This window comes from Heptranchias perlo, chromosome 3 (assembly GCF_035084215.1).
Source record: "Heptranchias perlo isolate sHepPer1 chromosome 3, sHepPer1.hap1, whole genome shotgun sequence".
Classification (NCBI taxonomy): Eukaryota; Metazoa; Chordata; class Chondrichthyes; order Hexanchiformes; family Hexanchidae; genus Heptranchias; species Heptranchias perlo.
In genome coordinates, this window is record NC_090327.1 from 42,212,839 (window position 1) to 42,233,093 (window position 20,255).

The 20,255-nt window shown below is 40.5% G+C and overlaps 1 protein-coding gene across 3 annotated transcripts in view; it reads right to left on the bottom strand.

Moving 5' to 3' along the window:
- LOC137312844 (epithelial splicing regulatory protein 1-like) overlaps positions 1 to 20,255 on the bottom strand; it is a 76,915-nt gene that overhangs the window by 43,092 nt on the left and 13,568 nt on the right. For all 3 annotated transcript variants that reach the window (XM_067979247.1, XM_067979246.1, XM_067979244.1), the window contains exons 9-11: positions 12,090 to 12,132; positions 9,759 to 10,060; positions 3,102 to 3,320 (exon numbers count right to left, since the gene is read on the bottom strand). In XM_067979247.1, coding sequence (XP_067835348.1) covers positions 3,102 to 3,320; positions 9,759 to 10,060; positions 12,090 to 12,132 — 564 coding nt within the window. The remainder of the gene's footprint in view (positions 1 to 3,101; positions 3,321 to 9,758; positions 10,061 to 12,089; positions 12,133 to 20,255) is intronic.

Genomic DNA, 20,255 nt, shown 5'->3' on the forward strand with positions numbered 1-20,255 from the left:
ATCAATGCACCTTTACAATTCACATCATTGAATCAAGTATCTGATCACTGATAAGTATTCCTATGGCCTTAATCATATATATTCAACTCTTCCTTTAAAAGGAGTTAACATAGCAGCAACATTTGACTGAGCTTCTGTTCCATGTATCTCACACTTTGTAGCAAAAAAACCCCTTTTTTATTCCTCAGTTTTGGTCAAAATTGTTACTGTTATACTCGCTTTTTCTCGTTTCAAAATCAAAGTTTAAAATCAAATAAACCACTTACATCCACATGCCTTGAGTATTTTAAAGAGCTGGATCACAAATCTGCTCTTCCTTCTTTTCCATAATGAAAAATTTGATTCTGTCAGACTCTGAAAATTTAGATTTTTAAGTCCCTGAATTATATTTGTGATCACATTATTTTGAGGGTGTGGAAAAGAAGGGGGAGCTCTCCAGTAGCTGGAGTCATACCTGGAAGATGGTTTAGATTGTTGAGAGGCCAATCCTTCGATTCACTCCACGTGATATCAAGAAACGGCTGAGTGCACTGGATACAGCAAAGGCTATGGGCCCCGACAACATCCCAGCTGTAGTGCTGAAGACTTGTGCTCCAGAACTAGCTGTGCCTCTAGCCAAGCTGTTCCAGTACAGCTACAACACTGGCATCCACCCGACAATGTGGAAAATTGCCGAGGTATGTCCTGTCCACAAAAAGCAGGACAAATCCAATCCGGCCAATTACCGCCCCATCAGTCCACTCTCAATCATCAGCAAAGTGATGGAAGGTGTCGTCGACAGTGCTATCAAGCGGCACTTACTCACCAATAACCTGCTCACCGATGCTCAGTTTGGGTTCCGCCAGGACCACTCGGCTCCAGACCTCATTACAGCCTTGGTCCAAACATGGACAAAAGAGCTGAATTCCAGAGGTGAGGTGAGAGTGACTGCCCTTGACATCAAGGCAGCATTTGACCGAGTGTGGCACCAAGGAGCCCTAGTAAAATTGAAGTCAATGGGAATCAGGGGGAAAACTCTCCAGTGGCTGGAGTCATACCTAGCACAAAGGAAGATGGTAGTGGTTGCTGGAGGCCAATCATCTCAGCCCCAGGGCATTGCTGCAGGAGTTCCTCAGGGCAGTGTCCTTGGCCCAACCATCTTCAGCTGCTTCATCAATGACCTTCCCTCCATCATAAGGTCAGAAATGGGGATGTTCGCTGATGACTGCACAGTGTTCAGTTCCATTCGCAACCCCTCAGACAATGAAGCAGTCCGAGCCTGCATGCAGCAAGACCTGGACAACATCCAGGCTTGGGCTCACAAGTGGCAAGTAACATTCGCGCCAGATAAGTGCCAGGCAATGACCATCTCCAACAAGAGAGAGTCTAACCACCTCCCCTTGACATTCAACGGCATTACCATCGCCGAATCCCCCACCATCAACATCCTGGGGGTCACCATTGACCAGAAACTTAACTGGACCAGCCATATAAATACTGTGGCTACGAGAGCAGGTCAGAGGCTGGGTATTCTGCGGCGAGTGACTCACCTCCTGACTCCCCAAAGCCTTTCCACCATCTACAAGGCACAAGTCAGGAGTGTGATGGAATACTCTCCACTTGCCTGGATGAGTGCAGCTCCAACAACACTCAAGAAGCTCGACACCATCCAAGATAAAGCAGCCCGCTTGATTGGCACCCCATCCACCACCCTAAACATTCACTCCCTTCACCACCGGCGCACTGTGGCTGCAGTGTGCACCATCCACAGGATGAACTGCAGCAACTCGCCAAGGCTTCTTCGACAGCACCTCCCAAACCCGCGACCTCTACCACCTAGAAGGACAAGGGCAGCAGGCGCATGGGAACAACACCACCTGCACGTTCCCCTCCAAGTCACACACCATCCGACTTGGAAATATATCGCCGTTCCTTCATTGTCGCTGGGTCAAAATCCTGGAACTCCCTTCCTAACAGCACTGTGGGAGAACCGTCACCACACGGACTGCAGCGGTTCAAGAAGGCGGCTCACCACCACCTTCTCGAGGGCAATTAGGGATGGGCAATAAATGCCGGCCTTGCCAGCGACGCCCACATCCCGTGAACGAATAAAAAAAATTTTTTTTTAAATCATCTCAGCTCCAGGAGTTCCTCAGGGCAGAATCCTAGGCTCAACTATCTTCAGTTGCTTCATCAATGACCTTTCCTCTATCATAAGGTCACAAGTGGGGCTGTTCAGCTCTATTCGCAGTTCCTCAAAATATGAAGCAGTCCATGTCTACATGCAGCAAGACCTGGACAATGTCCAAGCTTGGGCTGATAAGTGGCAATTAATATTCATGCCACACAAATGCCAGACAATGACTAACAAGAGAGCCTAACCACCTCCCATGATATTCATTGGCATTACCATTGCCGAGTCCCCCACAATCAACATCCTGGGGGCAGCCATTGAACATAAACTTAACTGGACCAGCCACATAAATGCCATGGCTGCTGGAGCAGATCAGAGGCTGGCTATTCTGCAGCAAGTGGCTCACCTCCTGACTGCCCAAAGCCTCTCCACAAGTCAGGAGTGTAATTGATTACAGTCCATTTGCCTGGATGGGTGCAGGTGCAACAACACTCAAGAAGCTTGACACCATCCAGGACAAAGCAGTCTGCTTGATTGGCACTTCATCCACTAGCCTGAGCATCCAGACCCCATCATTTTAGATATTAGTATATGAATGTTGAACACAACCGTATGACGTTTCCCTGTCCCCTATTTTAATGAAGGCATTAACGAGTTTAAAATAAATGAGTTAATGCTTCTGCTAAAACAAATGTGCAGAAGAATGTCAGATAAACACAATATGCTCTTCCCCAAATACCATAAACAATCATTTCTAGGCAATAAGCACCTTCAATAAATTAATAAACCCAAAGCTGACACAAGCCTTCTGAATGAGCAAATCTAGGTAAAGAACCTCATATACTTACAGAAGTAATCCTGTAATATTACTTGTTATTTTAACTTGGACCAAGTTTTCCTCCTTGCTTTATTTATCACCTTTAAACCTTGATGCTGACATTCTAAAGCTGATTAGAGATTCTTGAGAAAATACAATTTACTTTCTCACCTGCTGATTTAACACCATGTGCACTCCATGAGGTCGGATATCACAAGTAAATTCTCCCAGGAACTCTAGAATATCCTCAATGGTGGCAGCATAGGGTAGGCCGCGCAAACGGATGCAATCTCGCATATTAGTAGAAGGCACAAATGGCTGAGGTAGGATAGGAATGATAGGAGCAGGGGCTATGGGAATGAGGGGAGTGGATGTATACCTGTTAAGAACCTGTATAAAATTCAAACATAAAAAAGGAAGGATATTTTAGTTTCTCAGTGTCAAATACATTCCTTAATCTAAGAAAATTACCTTAGATTTCAACTTTCTGAAATTAAGTCTACTAGTTATTTAATATCCTGAGTTAGGCCTTTCTCTTTAAATTAAGTCTCACTAACCTGTACAAATAAATACACTGTTTTCATTGTGCCTCCTATTAAACAAATCTGTTAAGAAATAATCAATGCATGTTTGTACTGTCTCGTCAAACTAAAGATCAGTTAGGTGATTGAAGGTCCAGTTCATCAATATTTCTCATTTTCAGTACATACATTGTCTATGGTTGCTATTTGGTTATAATACAAAAACTTTCACATATCAGTTCCAAATCATTAACAATTTTTAACACAAATATCGTACATGATTCTGGTTAACACACTAAAAAAATTCCTGTAACAGACTCTATCATCATTAGGCTTTGCACCTTCTTATTTACTTGGTTAAGAAAACATGCTCCTTCCTGTGTTACAATGTGGGCACTACATTGGAGAATGCCACATACGGCATAAGAAATAAGCAGCTGCAATTTTACTATATAAAAAGGCCATATTACATATAATAATCATGTAAAAAAAATGGGAGTTTGTTCAAAGGCTTTGCACCATGAAAGTGTTCCCACCACTAGTCTTATAAAATGTTTTGCCAGGACACAAGATATCTCAGCACTGGCAGGAGGTCAGTAACCAGGGGACACAGATTTAAGACAATTGGCAAAAGAACCAGAGGGGAGATGAGGAGACTTTTTTTTTAAAAAGCAGCAAGTTGTTATGATCTGAAATTCACTGCATGAAAGGGTGGTGGAAGCAGATTCAGTAGCAGCTTTCAATTGGATATATACTTGAAAAGGAAAAATTTGCAGGGCTATGGGGAAAGAGCAGGGGAGTGGGACTAATTGGATAGCTCTTTCATAAAGCCGGCACAGGCATGATGGGCCAAATGGCCTCCTTCTGTGCTCTATCATTCTATAATAGACAGAAATCGCACCAAGTCACACACCATCCCGACTTGGAACTATATCGCTGTTCCTTCATCGTCGGTGGGCCAAAATCCTGGAACTCCCTTCCTAACAGCACTGTGGGAGAACCTTCACCACACGGACTGCAGCGGATCAAGGCGGCGGCTCACCACCACCTTCTCAAGGGCAATTAGGGATGGGCAATAAATGCTAGCCTCGCCAGCGACGCCCACATCCCATGATCGAATAAAAAAAGTCAGAAATCAAGGACTTGGCACTCTCAATTTCCTGCAATGTGCTCCCTGCGAGCACCGCTTCCATTGGGAATGCAGATAATTTACTCACCCCTAAATTGTCCTAGTAATGAGTTTACTCCCAGCAGGTTTCTAGGACTGTGATCCTATCAATAGATACTGTTTTTGAAGCAATGTAGTCATGCAATCCAAGCCAACATACATTAAGAGGTAAACACCAGCATGGTGACTTAATCCCGGGAATTTTGATAATTTGCTTAATCTGAAAGCCTTTCTGGATATATCAGTGGCCTCCTCCACTGTTCTATAGACTCTTATCAGTAGATGCAGTGGATTATATCAAAGGTATGCGTGGCGGGGAGTGGGGGGGGGGGGGGTGGGTGAATTTTTTTATTTACATTTTGTGCATACTCTGGAACACTTTAACTCAATACAATAGAAAGTGGAAATTTCCAAATCCATATACTAGATTTTTTGTCATAACCAATCAGGTTCTCACATAACCACCTCTAGGTTATAATTTATAGGGCTGTGCTAAATTATTCTGAAGTAGGCTACTGGTTTAACATTTACATGCAGAAATGGGTATAGGACTTAAAGTACCTAAATGCCCTGGATGAAGTCACCACACTGGTGTTTATCCATTACTGTTAATTTATAGCACTAGACAAGGTTAAATTATTAAATCTACTGGTAAGATCTTTGAAGAGTATCTTAATCAACACAGCATAGTGTTATAAAGTTATAGTTCAGATAAGAGTGCAATCTGTCGTTATCAAATAAGTGTCATTTGAATTAGCACCATAAAAAGCTCAACAAATAACATTTAAATGATAGAAGTGTTATCTCAAATCCAATAGATCCTTGGTCACAGAATGAAATGCAACTGATTTACATTAGTTAAATATTACATTCCCATTTTATTACAGCAGGAGGTAATACTACACCGTAATGTCCCCTTCATATTATGGAATTGTAATAAGCCCGAGTTTCCTTGTACATAAGAACATAAGAGATAGGAGCAGGAGTAGGCCATTTGGCTCTTCGAGCCTGCTCCGCCATTCAATGAGATCATGGCTGATCTGATTCTGGCTTCAACTCCACTTTCCCGCCTGTTCCCCATATCCTTTGACTCCCTTCCTGATCAAAAATTTGTCTAACGCAGCCTTGAATGTATTCAATGACTCAGCCTCCACAGCTTTTTGGGGTAAAGAATTCCAAAGATTCACGACCCTCTGGGAGAAGAAATTCCACCTCATCTCCATCTTAAATGGGCGACCCCTTATTCTGTGACTACACCCCCTTGTTCTAGATTCCCCTATGAGGGGAAACATCCTCTCAGCATTTACCGTCAAGTCAATCTTATATGTTTTAAAATGGGTGTCCTTGTACACCAATCACTGAAAGCAAACATGCAGGTGCAGCAAGCAGTTAGGAAGGCAAATAGTATGGTGGCCTTCATTGCAAGAGGACTTGAGTACAGGAGCAAGGATGTCTTACTGCAGTTATACAGGGCCTTGGTGAGACCACACCTGGAGTATTGTGTACAGTTTTGGTCTCCTTATCTAAGAAAGGATATATTTGCCATAGAGGGAGTGCAGCGAAAGTTCACCAGACTGATTCCTGGGATGGCAGGACTGTCACAAGAGGAGAGATTGGGTCGACTCGGCCTGTATTCACTCGAGTTTAGAAGAATGAGAGGGGATCTCATTGAAACATATAAAATTCTGACAGGGCTAGACAGATTGGATGCAGGGAGGATGTTTCACCTGGCTGGGGGTCCAGGACGAGGGGTGACAGTCTCAGGATATAAGGTAGGACTTTTAGGACTGAGATGAGGAGAAATTTCTTCACTCAGAGGGTGGTGGACCTGTGGAATTCTCTACCACAAAAGACTGTGGAGGCCAAGTCACTGAATATATTGAAGAAGGAGCTAGATAGATTTCTAGACACAAAAGGTATCAAGGGGTATGGGGAGAGAGGGGGAATATGGTATTGAGATAGAGGATCAGCCATGATCATATTGAATTGTGGAGCAGGCACAAAGGGCCGAATGGCCTACTCCTACTTTCTATGTTTCTATTAAGATCTCCTCTCGTTCTTCTAAACTCCAGTGAGTACAGGCCCAACCTGCTCAATCTTTCCTCATAAGAAAACCCTTCCATACCTAGAATCAACCTAGTGAACCTTCTCTGAACCGCCTCCAATGCAAGTATATCCTTCCTTAAACAAGGGGACCAAAACTGTACGCAGTACTCCAGGTGTGGTCTCACTAGCACCCTGTACAGTTATAGCAAGACTTCCCTGCTTTTATACTCCATCCCACTCAAAATAAAGGCCAATATTCCATTTGCCTTCCCAATTACCTGCTGCACTTGAATGCTAACTTTTTGTGTTTCATGTACGAGGACACCCAAAGCCCTCTGTAGTGCAGCATTCTGTAGTCTTTCTCCATTTATATAATATTTTGCCTTTTTATTCTTCCTCCCAAAGTGGATGACTTCACATTTTCCCACATTATATTCCATCTGCCAAATTTTTGCACATTTACTTAACCTATCTATAATCCCTTTGCAGGCACTTTGTGTCCTCATCGCAACCTACTTTTCCACCTATCTTTGTATCATCAGCAAATTTGGCCACAATACACTCGCTTCCTTCATCCAAGTCATTAATATATATTGTAAATAGTTGAGGTCCCAGCACTGATCCCTGCAGCACCCCACTAGTTACAGATTGCCATCCTGAAAATGACCCCTTTATCCCGACTCTGTTTTCTGTTAGTTAGCCAATCCTCTATCCGTGCTAACGTATTACCCTCAACACCATGAGCTCTTACCTGTGCAGTAACCTTTTGTGCACCTTATCGAATGCCTTTTGGAAATCCAAATACACTACATTTACTGGTTCCTCTTTATCCACCCTAATCGTTACTTTCTCAAAGAACTCTAATAAATTTGTCAAACATTATTTCCCTTTCATAAAACCATGTTCACTCTCCTTGATTTTATTTTGAGTCTCTAAAATGTCCTGGTACTACTTCCTTAATAATCAATTCTAATGTTTTCCCAATGACAGATGTTAGGCTAACTGGTCTATAGTTACCTGCTTTCTGTCTCTCTCCTTTCTTGAATAGGGGTGTTACATTTGCGGTTTTCCAATCCGCTGGGACCTTTCCAGAATCTAGTGAATTTTGGAAGATTACGACCAATGCATCCATTATCTCTGTAGCCACTTCTTTTAAGACCCACGGATGCAAGCCATCAGGTCCAGAGGACTTGTCAGCCTTTAGACCCATTAGTTTACCTAGTACTTTTTCTCTAGTGATATTTTTTAGATCCTCCCTCCCCTTTGCCCCTTGATTTTCTACTATTATTGGTATGTTATTAGTGTCTTCTACTGTGAAGACAGATACAAAATATCTGTTCAATGCCTCTGCCATTTCCTTGTTTTCCCATTATTATTTCCCCAGTCTCACCCTCTAAGGGTCCTATACTTACTTTTACAAGTACTTTTATATACTTGTAAAAGCTCTTACTGTCAGTTTTTATATTTCTTGCTAGTTTACTCTCAATCTATTTTCTCCCTCTTGTTTTTCTTGACATTCACCTGAGGAAGGAGGAAGCCTCCGGAAGCTTGTGAATTTTAAAATAAAATTATTGGACTATAACTTGGTGTTGTAAAATTGTTTACAATTGTTTTTTTTAGTCCTCCTTTGCTGGTTTCTAAAGTTTTCGCAATCTTTGAGCTTACCACTAATCTTTGCCACGTTGTACACCTTTTCTTTTAACTTGATACCATCCTTAACTTCCTTAGTTAGCCATGGTTGGTACACCTTTCTTGTGGAGTCTTTCCTCCTTACTGGGATATATTTTTGTAGCGAAGTTTTCCCCTATATTAACTTACGTTCCTATGTAACACAACGAAGCGGGTAGTGCTGTCACTAGGCTTATTTAGTCTATTGTTCCAAATACACTATAGGAAAAAAAAAATCACACAAGTTAATATGCTTCTTGTGTGATACTTGTAATGCATCACCTCAAATTGCTCTCACCATTGCCAGTGACAGGCTTGTAATTAACAATATAGTCTACTCCTATAATTAAAAGTTGTTTTTTCTGCAACAGTGCCCGACAATGAAACCAATATGTTCTGGACAACCTGGGACACTTGCTAGCCCTGCCCATCATTATGCTGAAGGATCCAATATGGTGTGCGGCATGCTTGTGCTCATTCCGCACCAGTTATGCGCTTGAAACATGCCCATTGCCTATGCAGATCGGGGCCTAATGCCTATTTCAGGCCCATTCCTGAAATTGGTTGGCACCAGACCATGTTGTGGTTAGTTTTCTCAGGCTCAGAGCAGCCAAATCAGCGGTCTTTAAAAGGATCGTTGGTGGTTGCCACCAAAGAGGTAAGTAAAAACTTACCTGAATGTGGAGCCAGAAGGAGCCCTTGAGTTTTCAATTGTATTGCTGACAGCAAACAGTTCATTTTAAGTGGGTTACCATCAGTGTTACGAACAGACAAACTAAGCCTAACAGGTCCATGCGGGTGTTAATGCTCCACTCGAGCCTCCTTCCGCACTTCTTCATCTAACCCTATCAACATATCCTTCTATTCCTTTCTCCCTCATGTGTTTATGTAGCTTCCCTTTAAATGCATCTACGCTAATCGCCTCAACTACTCCTTGTGGTAGCGAGTTCCATATTCTAACCATTCTAGATAAAGAAGTTTTTCCTGAATTCCCTATTGGATTTATTAGTGACTATCTTATATTTGTGACCCCTAGTCGTGGTCTCCCCCGACAAGTGGGGGCATTTTCTCTACATCTACCCTGTCAAATCCTTTCATAATCTTAAAGACCTCTATCAGGTCACCAGTCAGTCTTCTCTTTTCTAGAGAAAAGAGCCCCAGCCTGTTCAATCTTTCCTCAATTCTGGTATCATCCTAGTAAACCTTTCTCCAGTGCTTCTATATTCTTTTTATAATATGGGTCACTGCTTTTAGTGATTTGTGTATCTGTACCCCCAGATCCCTCTGCTCTTCTACCCCATTTAGAATCTTATTTTCCGAGGAGTATGTGGCCTCCTTATTCTTCATACCAAAAATGTACTCACTCACACTTATCTATATTGAAATTAATTTGCTAATTACACGCCCATTATTGTCTTCCTGTACCTGTTGTACTTCGGCTGCCGTGCTCCTGAACAGTTCAATGTACCGCTTCCCCAGCATATCCTTGTGTTTCTTGAGTGCATTTTGGGCATACTCCTCACAGGCAAATAGTACAAAAGCATCACCCGTTGGCCTCCCATCAGGATACTTGACAAAAAGGATTCCCTCTTTTCCACCTGTTACCGGGCAGTTTGATCCAAAAAATGTCAAGACTTCTTCTGCTGTGGCTATGAATGGAAGGCCACGCATACGAATAATAACCTGATTCTCCTTTGATAAGAACTGAGCTACTTCATTGGAGGTACCTAAAAAAGGTAAAATATTATAATGTAAGTTTAAGGTGTAATAATTGAGAAAAGCAGTAATAAACAAGCATCCAAATAAAACACAACATATGAAGGTCTAATCTAAGTGACTACAGGGTCAAAAATTAGTTGAACGAATTACTTGAGCCATAGAATCTGAATTGGATAGCGATACTTTCGTGGGTGCCTGCAGGTAGTGCATTTTTCACTTTTTTTGCATGCACTGATTTTCAAGTTCCTGAATTTTTATAAACTAAAAATTCATGTCGTCTGCAGGTACCAATAGCCACGGTTTACTCATAAACTAGATTCTTGGACATTACAGGTTTTAAAGCTTCATGGCACAAGTATAAACTCTTCATCCTTGAGCTTAAACTGGGGAATAGTGTATAAACACATTATTTGTTCATCTGAAATTGCTTTCTCGCTATTTCAGTGGAGGTGTTAACCCATTTATTTTCAATGATTAACACCTCCAGTAAAAGATCGGAGAAAGTCAAACTCATTAAGTGTTCATATGTCATTATCCAACAATGTAATTTCAAGGCTTTTGAATTGCATTCTCTTGGGATACTACTGCTTAACTAAATTAATGCTCGTTACTTTTTAAACACGTGATGTATTGCATTTGGATATCCAAGCATGTTAAAAGTAATCCAAATTGTTATATATTTACTTTCTGAACTGTAAAGGTGCTTAATTTTGGAGAAAGTGAACCCTGTCAATATGTTTCATTATCTGCAAGCTTTAAAAGGTGGGGCAAATTTTAGACATGCCAAATGAGGCATCATGCGCAGGAAATTCATACTGTGCAAGGCAACTCATTTGATAACATATCAGATAGATACAAAGATGGAATACATAGAACATACAAGGCATATTGCTTTCTGTTATCAAGCAGTCAAATAAAACTTTAAATCACTTCAGTTTGAGTCATGTGACCTTCAGGACACTTCATTTCATTCATGCCAGTGCAACTAATTACTTGGCAGTTACCAATTAGCCTTGTTATGTTCTCCAAAACTATTTTTCTATCTGTGAAAATGTTCTTTTACTATAATAAAAATGCAATGGGTGTACCTATAGCCAGTAAGATATGTAATAGTTCAGAAGACGCTGGTCTACTCAAATTTTGCTTTTTTTATTTTATGGTATTATCTGGATCACAATTGGCCTCAGCTTCCCCTGGTTAGAGAGCAGAATAAATCAGCCAGGGTTCTTGTTACTGGTCACTATCCCATGATCCCATCCCATTGGAAAATATCTGCATATACAGTGAAACCTGTAAATTAGGGACACCTAAGGGACTTGCATCAGGTGTCCTTTATTTGCAGGTGTCCCTATTTTCAAAATGGTCATTGCATGTACAGTAAATTATTTAGGACTGTCAATGAGTGACTCTTGTTTTGCAGGTGTCCCTTCATACAGGTTTCACTGTACACATCAGGATGAAGACAGGATCAAGCTTGTGCTGTGATGTCTCCATGATGGAATTGCCTAACACTCATTCTGGGGTCATACATGAAGAAGAAAAAAAACAAAGGTGGCAGGCACCTGTGGAACTATACCCCAGTCAGCCTCTTCGGTAGAGAAGGGAAAAGTGGAGAGGGAAAAGAGAAAAAATATCACTGGGTAGTTTATCAAAATCAAACAACTGATTGGCTGGCTATCTGGCATAATCCCAGTTAAATCCTAAAATCTGTAAGTTTTTGTTTTGCCGACCAGTAGCTCATTGAATCCAAAGAAACCAATTGGAATTCAAACCAGAACTGCCCATTCAGATTCCATTACAGTACTTACTATTGTTTCATTCTTTATTTGGCTCCTCTCTCCATCCCATGTTAAATTTCTGCATTCAGATATTGTACCTATGTATTGATTGATCTTTATTTATGCAAGATGTCAATTTTTCCCTCTGCCATGAGCTTAGCTTGTTTAGTTTGAGTAATAAAATGTGCTTTTCTATTTTATTGGATTGCAAAGTAATGTCCATAAGGCTGAAATGTATGCTCCAATATAATTACTTTACCTCCTGCAATTTTTAGAAAATCTTCCCCTGTTGCCTTGTATACCTGTAAAAAAGTTAACAATGAGAACATTGTGCAAATTGGTTGCCACGTTTCCTACAAGACAACAATGTGTAAGGAAATATAGTTTCCACACAAATTAACGGGGTTGAGAGAAACTATAGGAATTAGCCTTAGTAACAGTGGTTAAAAACACACAACCATGCTATCTGAGACAAAAACAGTGAAATAAAGGATGGGCCTGTATGTCCGAACATGTCGCTAGGCAACCACATTCCAGAATCAATATACCTTGACTCATTGTGCCACATGTATTTTTGACTGTCTTTATATGATCACCTTTCTGTATTAATCAAACAGTATATTGAATATATGGTAACAGCTCGCACTTATGGGTTTTGTAAATTTTATACGGCCTTTTGCTTCTAAGGTAATTGACAGGCTGGTGGAGATTGCTAACAAACAGTTGCAGCCACAGAATGAGACAGCTGTCCAAGCTGCTAAATGGCCAACTATCCTAACATAACAAAGGAGGCCTCAGAGTTCGTGGCTTGGGAACAGACAGGGAATGAAAGATAACAGGCCCAAAGCCACCAGCTTCAGACTTGAAGAGACCCCTAACAAGATAAGTTGGAGAGGCAGGCCCCCTCTAGTGTTGGAAGCCTATGATTGGTCAACCGGATGGTGGGGGGTGACATTTTGAGGGACACTCATTCACCCCTTATCCGCGAAATGTAGAGATAAGAAATGGGCTGACTCTTTTTCCTTTGCCTAAAGAGATACATGACACCTCATTGACCACCTTGCCCTTTAGAAAGACCCCGATAGAGTAAACACCTGTGTCAGTACCAGCCCGTGCCCGCCCCCAAAAGTAGCATAAAAGAGAGACCCCTTGAGAGAGTCAGGTTGTGGAAGACAGAAAAGAAAGTACCAGGCAGGTAAACGAGAACAAGAGTACATGCATGAAGTAACGGGGAACGAGGTCGAGCTTCTACCCAAAGGACAACGGGGTAATATAATTCTCAATTGTGCTTTGTGAACTACTGCTTCAATATTGTAAAAGTATTGATTCTTACTTGTGCTAAATAAAGTCATATGGCTATTAACCATTATGGTGTCAGTGTCGAACAATTGAACAGAGTGTCAAATTGACTACAAATGACTATACTTCAAAAGTACTTAATTGGCTGTAAAGCACTTTGGGTTGTCCTAAGGTTGTGAAAGGCACTATATAAATGCAAGTCTTTATGCTTCAATAAGAGAAAAAAACAAAGATTTTATAAATGTTAAATATTAAAATGCAAATTAACTTATCACACACAGTGCACCCTACTTCGCTGCATTTAAAAAGCATGTGAAGGCCCATGGTATTAAATGCAAAATGGCAGAATGGATAGAGAGATAGATGACGAGGATGGAAAACAGATCAAGGGTAAATTTCTGCCTGTAACACCTGGGTGGAAAACATTGCCTGGATGGAGTATAGAGAGGAAATCAGCAGGAAGGATCGCATACTCCTAACGGAGCCCATCAATTATCACTAGGTCACAAGATAATTAGAGATGAGAAAGATAATCGGCCCTTCTTACTTCTTCCATCCAGAATGCCCCCCCATTGCAGCATTTAATTCTTTCTAAAATAATGCCAGGGTTTTTGCCTCCACTACTCTATCTAGAAGTCCATTCTAGCTTTTAATCACTGTGTGGAGAACTTCTTGATATCAGTCTTAAAATTACATTTTATCAGTTTAATTTGTGGCCCATTGTCCTACTCTCAATTTAATTTAAAGTAATATTCTGGATTTACCTTTTCTGTACTGTTAACTATCTTATATGCCTCTAGAAGATTACCACTCCAAGTATACAGCACAGAAACAGGCCATTCGGCCCAACTGCTCTATGCTTCCATTTATGCTCCTCACAATGCTCTTCCTTCCCTACTTCATCTAACCCTATCAGCATGCCCTTCTATTCCTTTCTCACTCATATGCTTATCTAGCTTCCCCTTAAATGCATCTATGCTATTTGCCTCTACTACTCCTTGTGGTAGCGCGCTCCGCATTCTTACTACTTTTTGGGTGAAGAAGTTTCTCCTGAATTCCCTATTGGATTTATTAGTGACCTTATATTTATGGCCCCTAGTTTTGGAATCCCCCATAAGTGGAAACATCATCTCTATGTCTACTCTATCAAACCCTTCATTATCTTAAAGATCTCTATCAGGTCACCCCTCAGCCTTTTCTTTTCTAGAGAAAAGAGCCCCAGCCTTTCCTGATAAAGCTATCTTCTCAGTTCTGGTATCATTCTTGTGAATCTTTTTTGCACATTCTCCAATGCCTCTATATCCTTTTTATAATATGGAGACCAAAACTGTGCTCAGTACTCTAAATGTGGTCTAACAAAGTGCTATACAAGTTTATCATTACTTCTCTACTTTTCAATTCTATCCCTCTAGAAATTAACCCCAGTTTACCTTTTTTATGGCCTTTATTAACCTGCGTCCCTACTTTTAGTCATTTGTGTATCTGTACCCAGAGATCCCTTTGCTCCTCAACCCAATTTAGACTATTATCTAAGCAGTATGTAGCCTCTTTATCCTTCCTACCAAAATGCACCTCCTCACACTTATCTATATTGAAATTAATTTGCCAATTACACGCCCATTCTGCAAACCTATCAATGTCTTCTTGTATTTTGACTCATTCTTCCTTTGTATTAACCACAACCCCCAAGTTGGTGTCATCCACAAATTTTGAAATTGTACTACTGATTTCCTAGTCCAAATTGTTAATGTAAATTGTGAACAACAGTGGTCCCAGCATCAATCCCTGTGGACCATCACTTTTGCCAGTCTGAATAGCTACCCTTAACCCCTACTCTGTTTTTTGTTTTGTAGCCAGCTTTCTATCCATTCTGCTACTTGTCCCCTGACTCCACATGCTCTGACCTTAGTCATGAGTCTACAATACGGCAAAGGCCTTTTGGAAATCCAAACATACTACATCTACTGCATTACTCTTGTCTACCCTTTCTGTTACTTCTTCAAAGAATTCAATAAGGTTGGTCAAGCATAGCTTTCCCATCTGAAATCCGTGCTGACTACTCTGTTATATTTTCAATTTTTACATGTTTTCTATTTGAGTATAAATTGCCATTATCTTTCCTACCATCGACGTTAAGCTAACTGGTCTATGGCTCCCTGGGCTTGTTCTATCTCTCTTTTTAAATATAGGAATAACATTAGCTGTCCACTATTTCTCTGGCACTAATCCCTTTTCTAATGAATTTTTAATATATGTATAATAGTGTCTCTGCTATCTCTTCGCTAACTTCTCTTAGTATGCGTGGATGCAATCAATCCGGACCAGAGGTTATGTCCTCTCTAAGTTTGATTAGTTTATCTCATCTCCCTCAACTCCCACCTCTTCCCCACCACCCCCCCAACACTTTTTATCTTAAATGCCTTTATATCTTTTTTGATCTCCTCTTCTAATGTCATGCCCATGTTGTTAGTCTCCCTGGTAAATACTGAGGCAAAATAACTATTCCATATTTCTGCCATTTCGCTGTCATTACCTTTGAGTTTATTCTGTGCATCCCTTAGTGGCCCTATCCTTATCCTGATTTTTCTTTTGTTACTTATGTGTCCGCAGAATACTTTGCTATTTCTTTTTCTAATCCATGATAATTTAATTTTGTATCTCCTCTTTGCTGTCCTAATTGTTTTTTTGATTTCTTTCCTAACCTCTTTGTATTCCCTTTTGTCATCCTCTCCTCTATTGTCCATGTACTTAGAGTATGCCTTTTTCTTTAGTTACAATTTTATCCTTATCTCTTTATTCATCCATGGTGTTTCATTATTGGCTAGTTTTTTTTTTAAATATATAAGAGGAATATATTTCTCCTGAACTCTTTTGATCACAGTTTTAAATATTTCCCACTGCTGTTCTATCTCTTTGTCATTCAACATTTTTTCCAGTTTACCTTCCCTAGATCCATTCTCATCCCCTCAAAATTAGCTTTTCCCCCCCAATCTATTACTTTGGTCTTTGTCCTACTTATGTCTTTGTCTTACTTATGTCTTTGTCAATCATTATTTTAAACCCTATTATGTTATGATCACTATTGCCTGTATGTTCCCCTACACTTACTTCTCTTATCTGCTCTGGTTCATTTCCCATTACTAGATCCAGCAGTGATTCCTCTCTTGTTGGGGTTCTCACATACTGGGTAAGAAGGGAGTCCTGTACAACACTAAAATCTCCATTCCCCTTTCCCCACCTCTTCTTGCCAGTTTATTTGGGGGCAGTTGAACTCTCCCATGATTATTATTTGATGTTTTTTGTCATTTCATAGATTTACCTACATATTTCTTCCTCTACTACCCTTCCACTATTAGGTGGTATTAATGTGAATGAACCCTTCTTATCCTTTGTCTCAATCCAAATGCATTCTGTTTCTATCTTAAATGTTACTTCTATCCCTTTTCTCAAGTGCCATTATTTTGTCTCTAATTAGTACAGCTACCCAAGCCCCCCTTCCTTTTCTAAATACATTATATCATGCAATATTTAACTGCCAGTCCTGTTCTTTATGTAGCCATGTTTCAGTCATCCCTTCTACATCTGGCTCCTCACTATGAATTATTGCCTCCAGTTCCCCCATTTTGTTTTGGATGCTGTGCACATTGCTGTACAGGCAAATTAATTTGTTTTTAATAATTGTTCCCCTCACTATTTTTTAACAATCATTTTGTACTCATGTTCTATAACTGTATTTGTTCCCTGACTGTTTATGTTACCCTTATTCCTTACCTTGGTCTGACCTTTATTGTCATCTCCTATTTCATCTTCAGACTTCTGTTATCTTCCCCAGATCCCTCCCCCCCGTCTTACTAGTTTAAAGTCCTATCGACAGCCCTATTTATCCTTTCCGCTAGGTCACAGGTTCCATTCCGGTTCATTCAGACACTTCCTGTCCACACTTAAAAACCTAAGTTCTCTAGTCTTTTTCCAGTGACTAGAACTGGATACAGTACTCAAACTGTGATCTAGCCAGGGTACCTTGCAGTTTAATCACAACCTCCTCTGAATTGTATTCTACTGTTTTGGCTATATAGTTCAACATTCTAACTGGCTCTATTGATTGCTGCTCTGCATTGGTTGGACATATTTACCACTTTCAGCTTCATCCACAGCTTTTTCAACACCAGTTGAGTACAATGCTGCCCTTTTGGAAATCCATGTACACCACATGGTAAGTATTATAAGGTCAACTTGGTTTGTCACTTTCTCAAAGAAGGGTGTTCCCCTTCTGAAGCCATGCGGACTGCTGTTTACTAGATTATTGTTGTACAAATAATCCTCAAATTTACTCCTGATAATTGATTCAATTATTTTGCATGGAATTGTAGTAAGGCTAATGGGCCTGTAGTTGCCTGTATCAGTTTTGTCACCCACTCTGAATCTAAATAAATCGGGCAGGCGCCATTCTGGGCATGCAGTCCTCGCTCTCTGTGTTCCGTCCAGATGCTAAAGACAAAAATCTACCCCAGGAGTTTCTTGGATTGCCAAGATGTAGTTAGTGATGTGCTCCAGGAAATCTGTGTTGGGACCTGCATATACATAAATTATTTGGACTTGGGCATAGAGAGATTAATATGAAAATTCATCAGCAAATTTTAATTGCTTGAGATATTCTCAATATTAAAAGGCACTATATAAATGCAAGTTGATGTTGACAATTAGGCAGTGTGACATCTGTGATGAAGAATGCATAGGTTACAGGAAAATATATAGATAGTTGATGGGAGTTAGCCCCATAGATGTGGCAAATGCAGATAAGTGTGAAGTAACCCATTTTAGGAAAAAAAAAACAGAAAATGGAAATGTACTCTAAATGATAAATTCATGAGTGGAATAGAGAAACAAAGATATTGAGCAGTAAATATATTCAGATCTTTAAAAGCAGGATTACAGATGGAAAAAAGCCACAAGAGCAAATGGTTTCTAGATTTTATATACAGGCATTGAATTTAAAAAAATAGTATGGATGATGAATCTATACAAGAGATTGCTTGGGCCACAGTTGAAGTATTGTGCGCTGTTTTTGGGCATTGGCCCCAACGTAATTCCAGGGCCATTACTTGTGACCTTGTAGAGCTTATCCTAATGTTCCAAAACAGGAAAATCTGAAATTGTCCTATTTTATTGCAGTCCATATAGTTCACATTATTTATAAAAATAATGAACTTCAGCAGTTAAATTATTATGCATGTCCATTTTGAAAATGGTTCTGTTGGGGAAAGAGCCAGGAAACGGGATTGAAGTAGATAGTTTTAGTTGAAGAGTTAGCTCTGGTAGAGGCGCAAAAGATGGTAACAAAGCCTCATTCTGTGCTGTAATTTCTATGATTCTATGATAGGCATAATTTTACCCTCTTGATTGTAGTCCTATTCTAAAAAACATTAACCTTCACTTAAATCAACAGTTCCACAAACTGTACATGCCATGCTCCCACTTAAAATTAATGTTTCCCACTTTTCACCTACACAAATGTTTATCTATTCAATTATTCCACAAGTAGTTCATTTCAATACTTCAATACAATCTAGCTAGTGTACAAATTTTGTATTTCAATTGTTTGAGCTGTCTTACATTTTCCTCATGGTAAATCTAAAAGCATTTAGCATTATTCAGACTAAATCCAAAGGAGTGCAGTCCTGAGCATGGCATTATGGGGCAAAGGACTGCAGGGTTGGTGGGGGGGGCACAGTGTAGTGTGGAAATGCAGTAGTCATAGGGGATTTGATAGGTGTTTGTGACTGCTGACGTATGTCCCGCATGGTGTATTGCCTCTCTGGTGCCAGGGTAAAGGCCATCACGGAGAGGGTGCAGAACATTTGCAAGGGGTGGGGGGGGGGGGGTGCATGGGGAACAGACAGAAGTCGTGGTCCATGTAGGTACCAATGATATAGGCAAGAAAAGGTATGAGGTCCTGCGGTCAGAGTTTCAGGAGCTAGGGAGGAAGTTAAAAAGCAAGACCTCAAAAAGGTAGTAATCTCTGAGGACAGGACAACAATCAAGAGGGTAAAATGCTTATCATAGAAATTACAGCACAGAACAAGTCTTTGTAACATCATTTGTGCCTCTACCAGTGCTATGCATTAGTGAGTACAGAAATAGGAAATAAGGCAGGTTAATATGTGGCTACAGTAGTAAACAGGTAGCAAGAGGCGGGGTGGGCTGGTAAGGGACCAAAAAGGAGATCTAAGCATGGAGGCAGAGGGCATGGCTGAGGTACTAAATGAGTATTTTGCATCTATCTTTACCAAGAAAGAAGAAGGTGGTAAAGTCACAGTAAAAGAGGAATTAGTGAGATACTGAATGGGCTAAAAATTGATAAAGAGGAGGAATTGGAAAGGCTAGCTTTAATTAAGTAGATAAGGCACCCGGCCCTGATGGGATGCATCCTAGGTTGCCGAGGGAAGTAAGGGTGGAAATTGCAGAGGTGCTGGCCATAATCTTCCAATCCTCCTTAGGTATGTTGTGCCAGAGGACTGGAGAACTGCAAATGTTGCACTCTTATTCAAAAAAGGGTGTAAGGATAAACACAGCAACTACAGGCCAGTTACTTTAACCTTGGTGGTGGGGAAGCTTTTAGAAACAATAATCCGGGAGAAAATTAATAGTCACTTGGACAAGTGTGGATTAATAAAGGAAAGCCAACACAGATTTGTTAAAGGCAAATCGTGTTTAACTAACCCGGTAAGAGTTTTTTGATGAGAGGGCTGATGAGGGCAATGTGATTGATGTGTATATGGACTTTCAAAAGGCATTTGATAAAGTGCCACATAATAGGCTTGCCAGCAAAATTGAAGCCCATGGAATAAAAAGGGCAGTGACAGCGTGGATACAAAATTGGCGAAGTGACAGGAAACGGAGAGTAGTAGCGAATGGTTGTTTTTCAGACTGGAGGAAGGTATACAGTGATGTTCCCCAGGGGATGGTGCTAGGACCGCTGCTTTTTTTGATATTAAATGACTTGGACTTGGGTGTACAGGGCAGATTTGCAGATGACACAAAACTTGGAAGTGTAGTAAACAGCGCGGAAGATAGTAATAGACTTTAAGAGGACGCAGATAGGCTGGTGGAATGGACGGACACATGG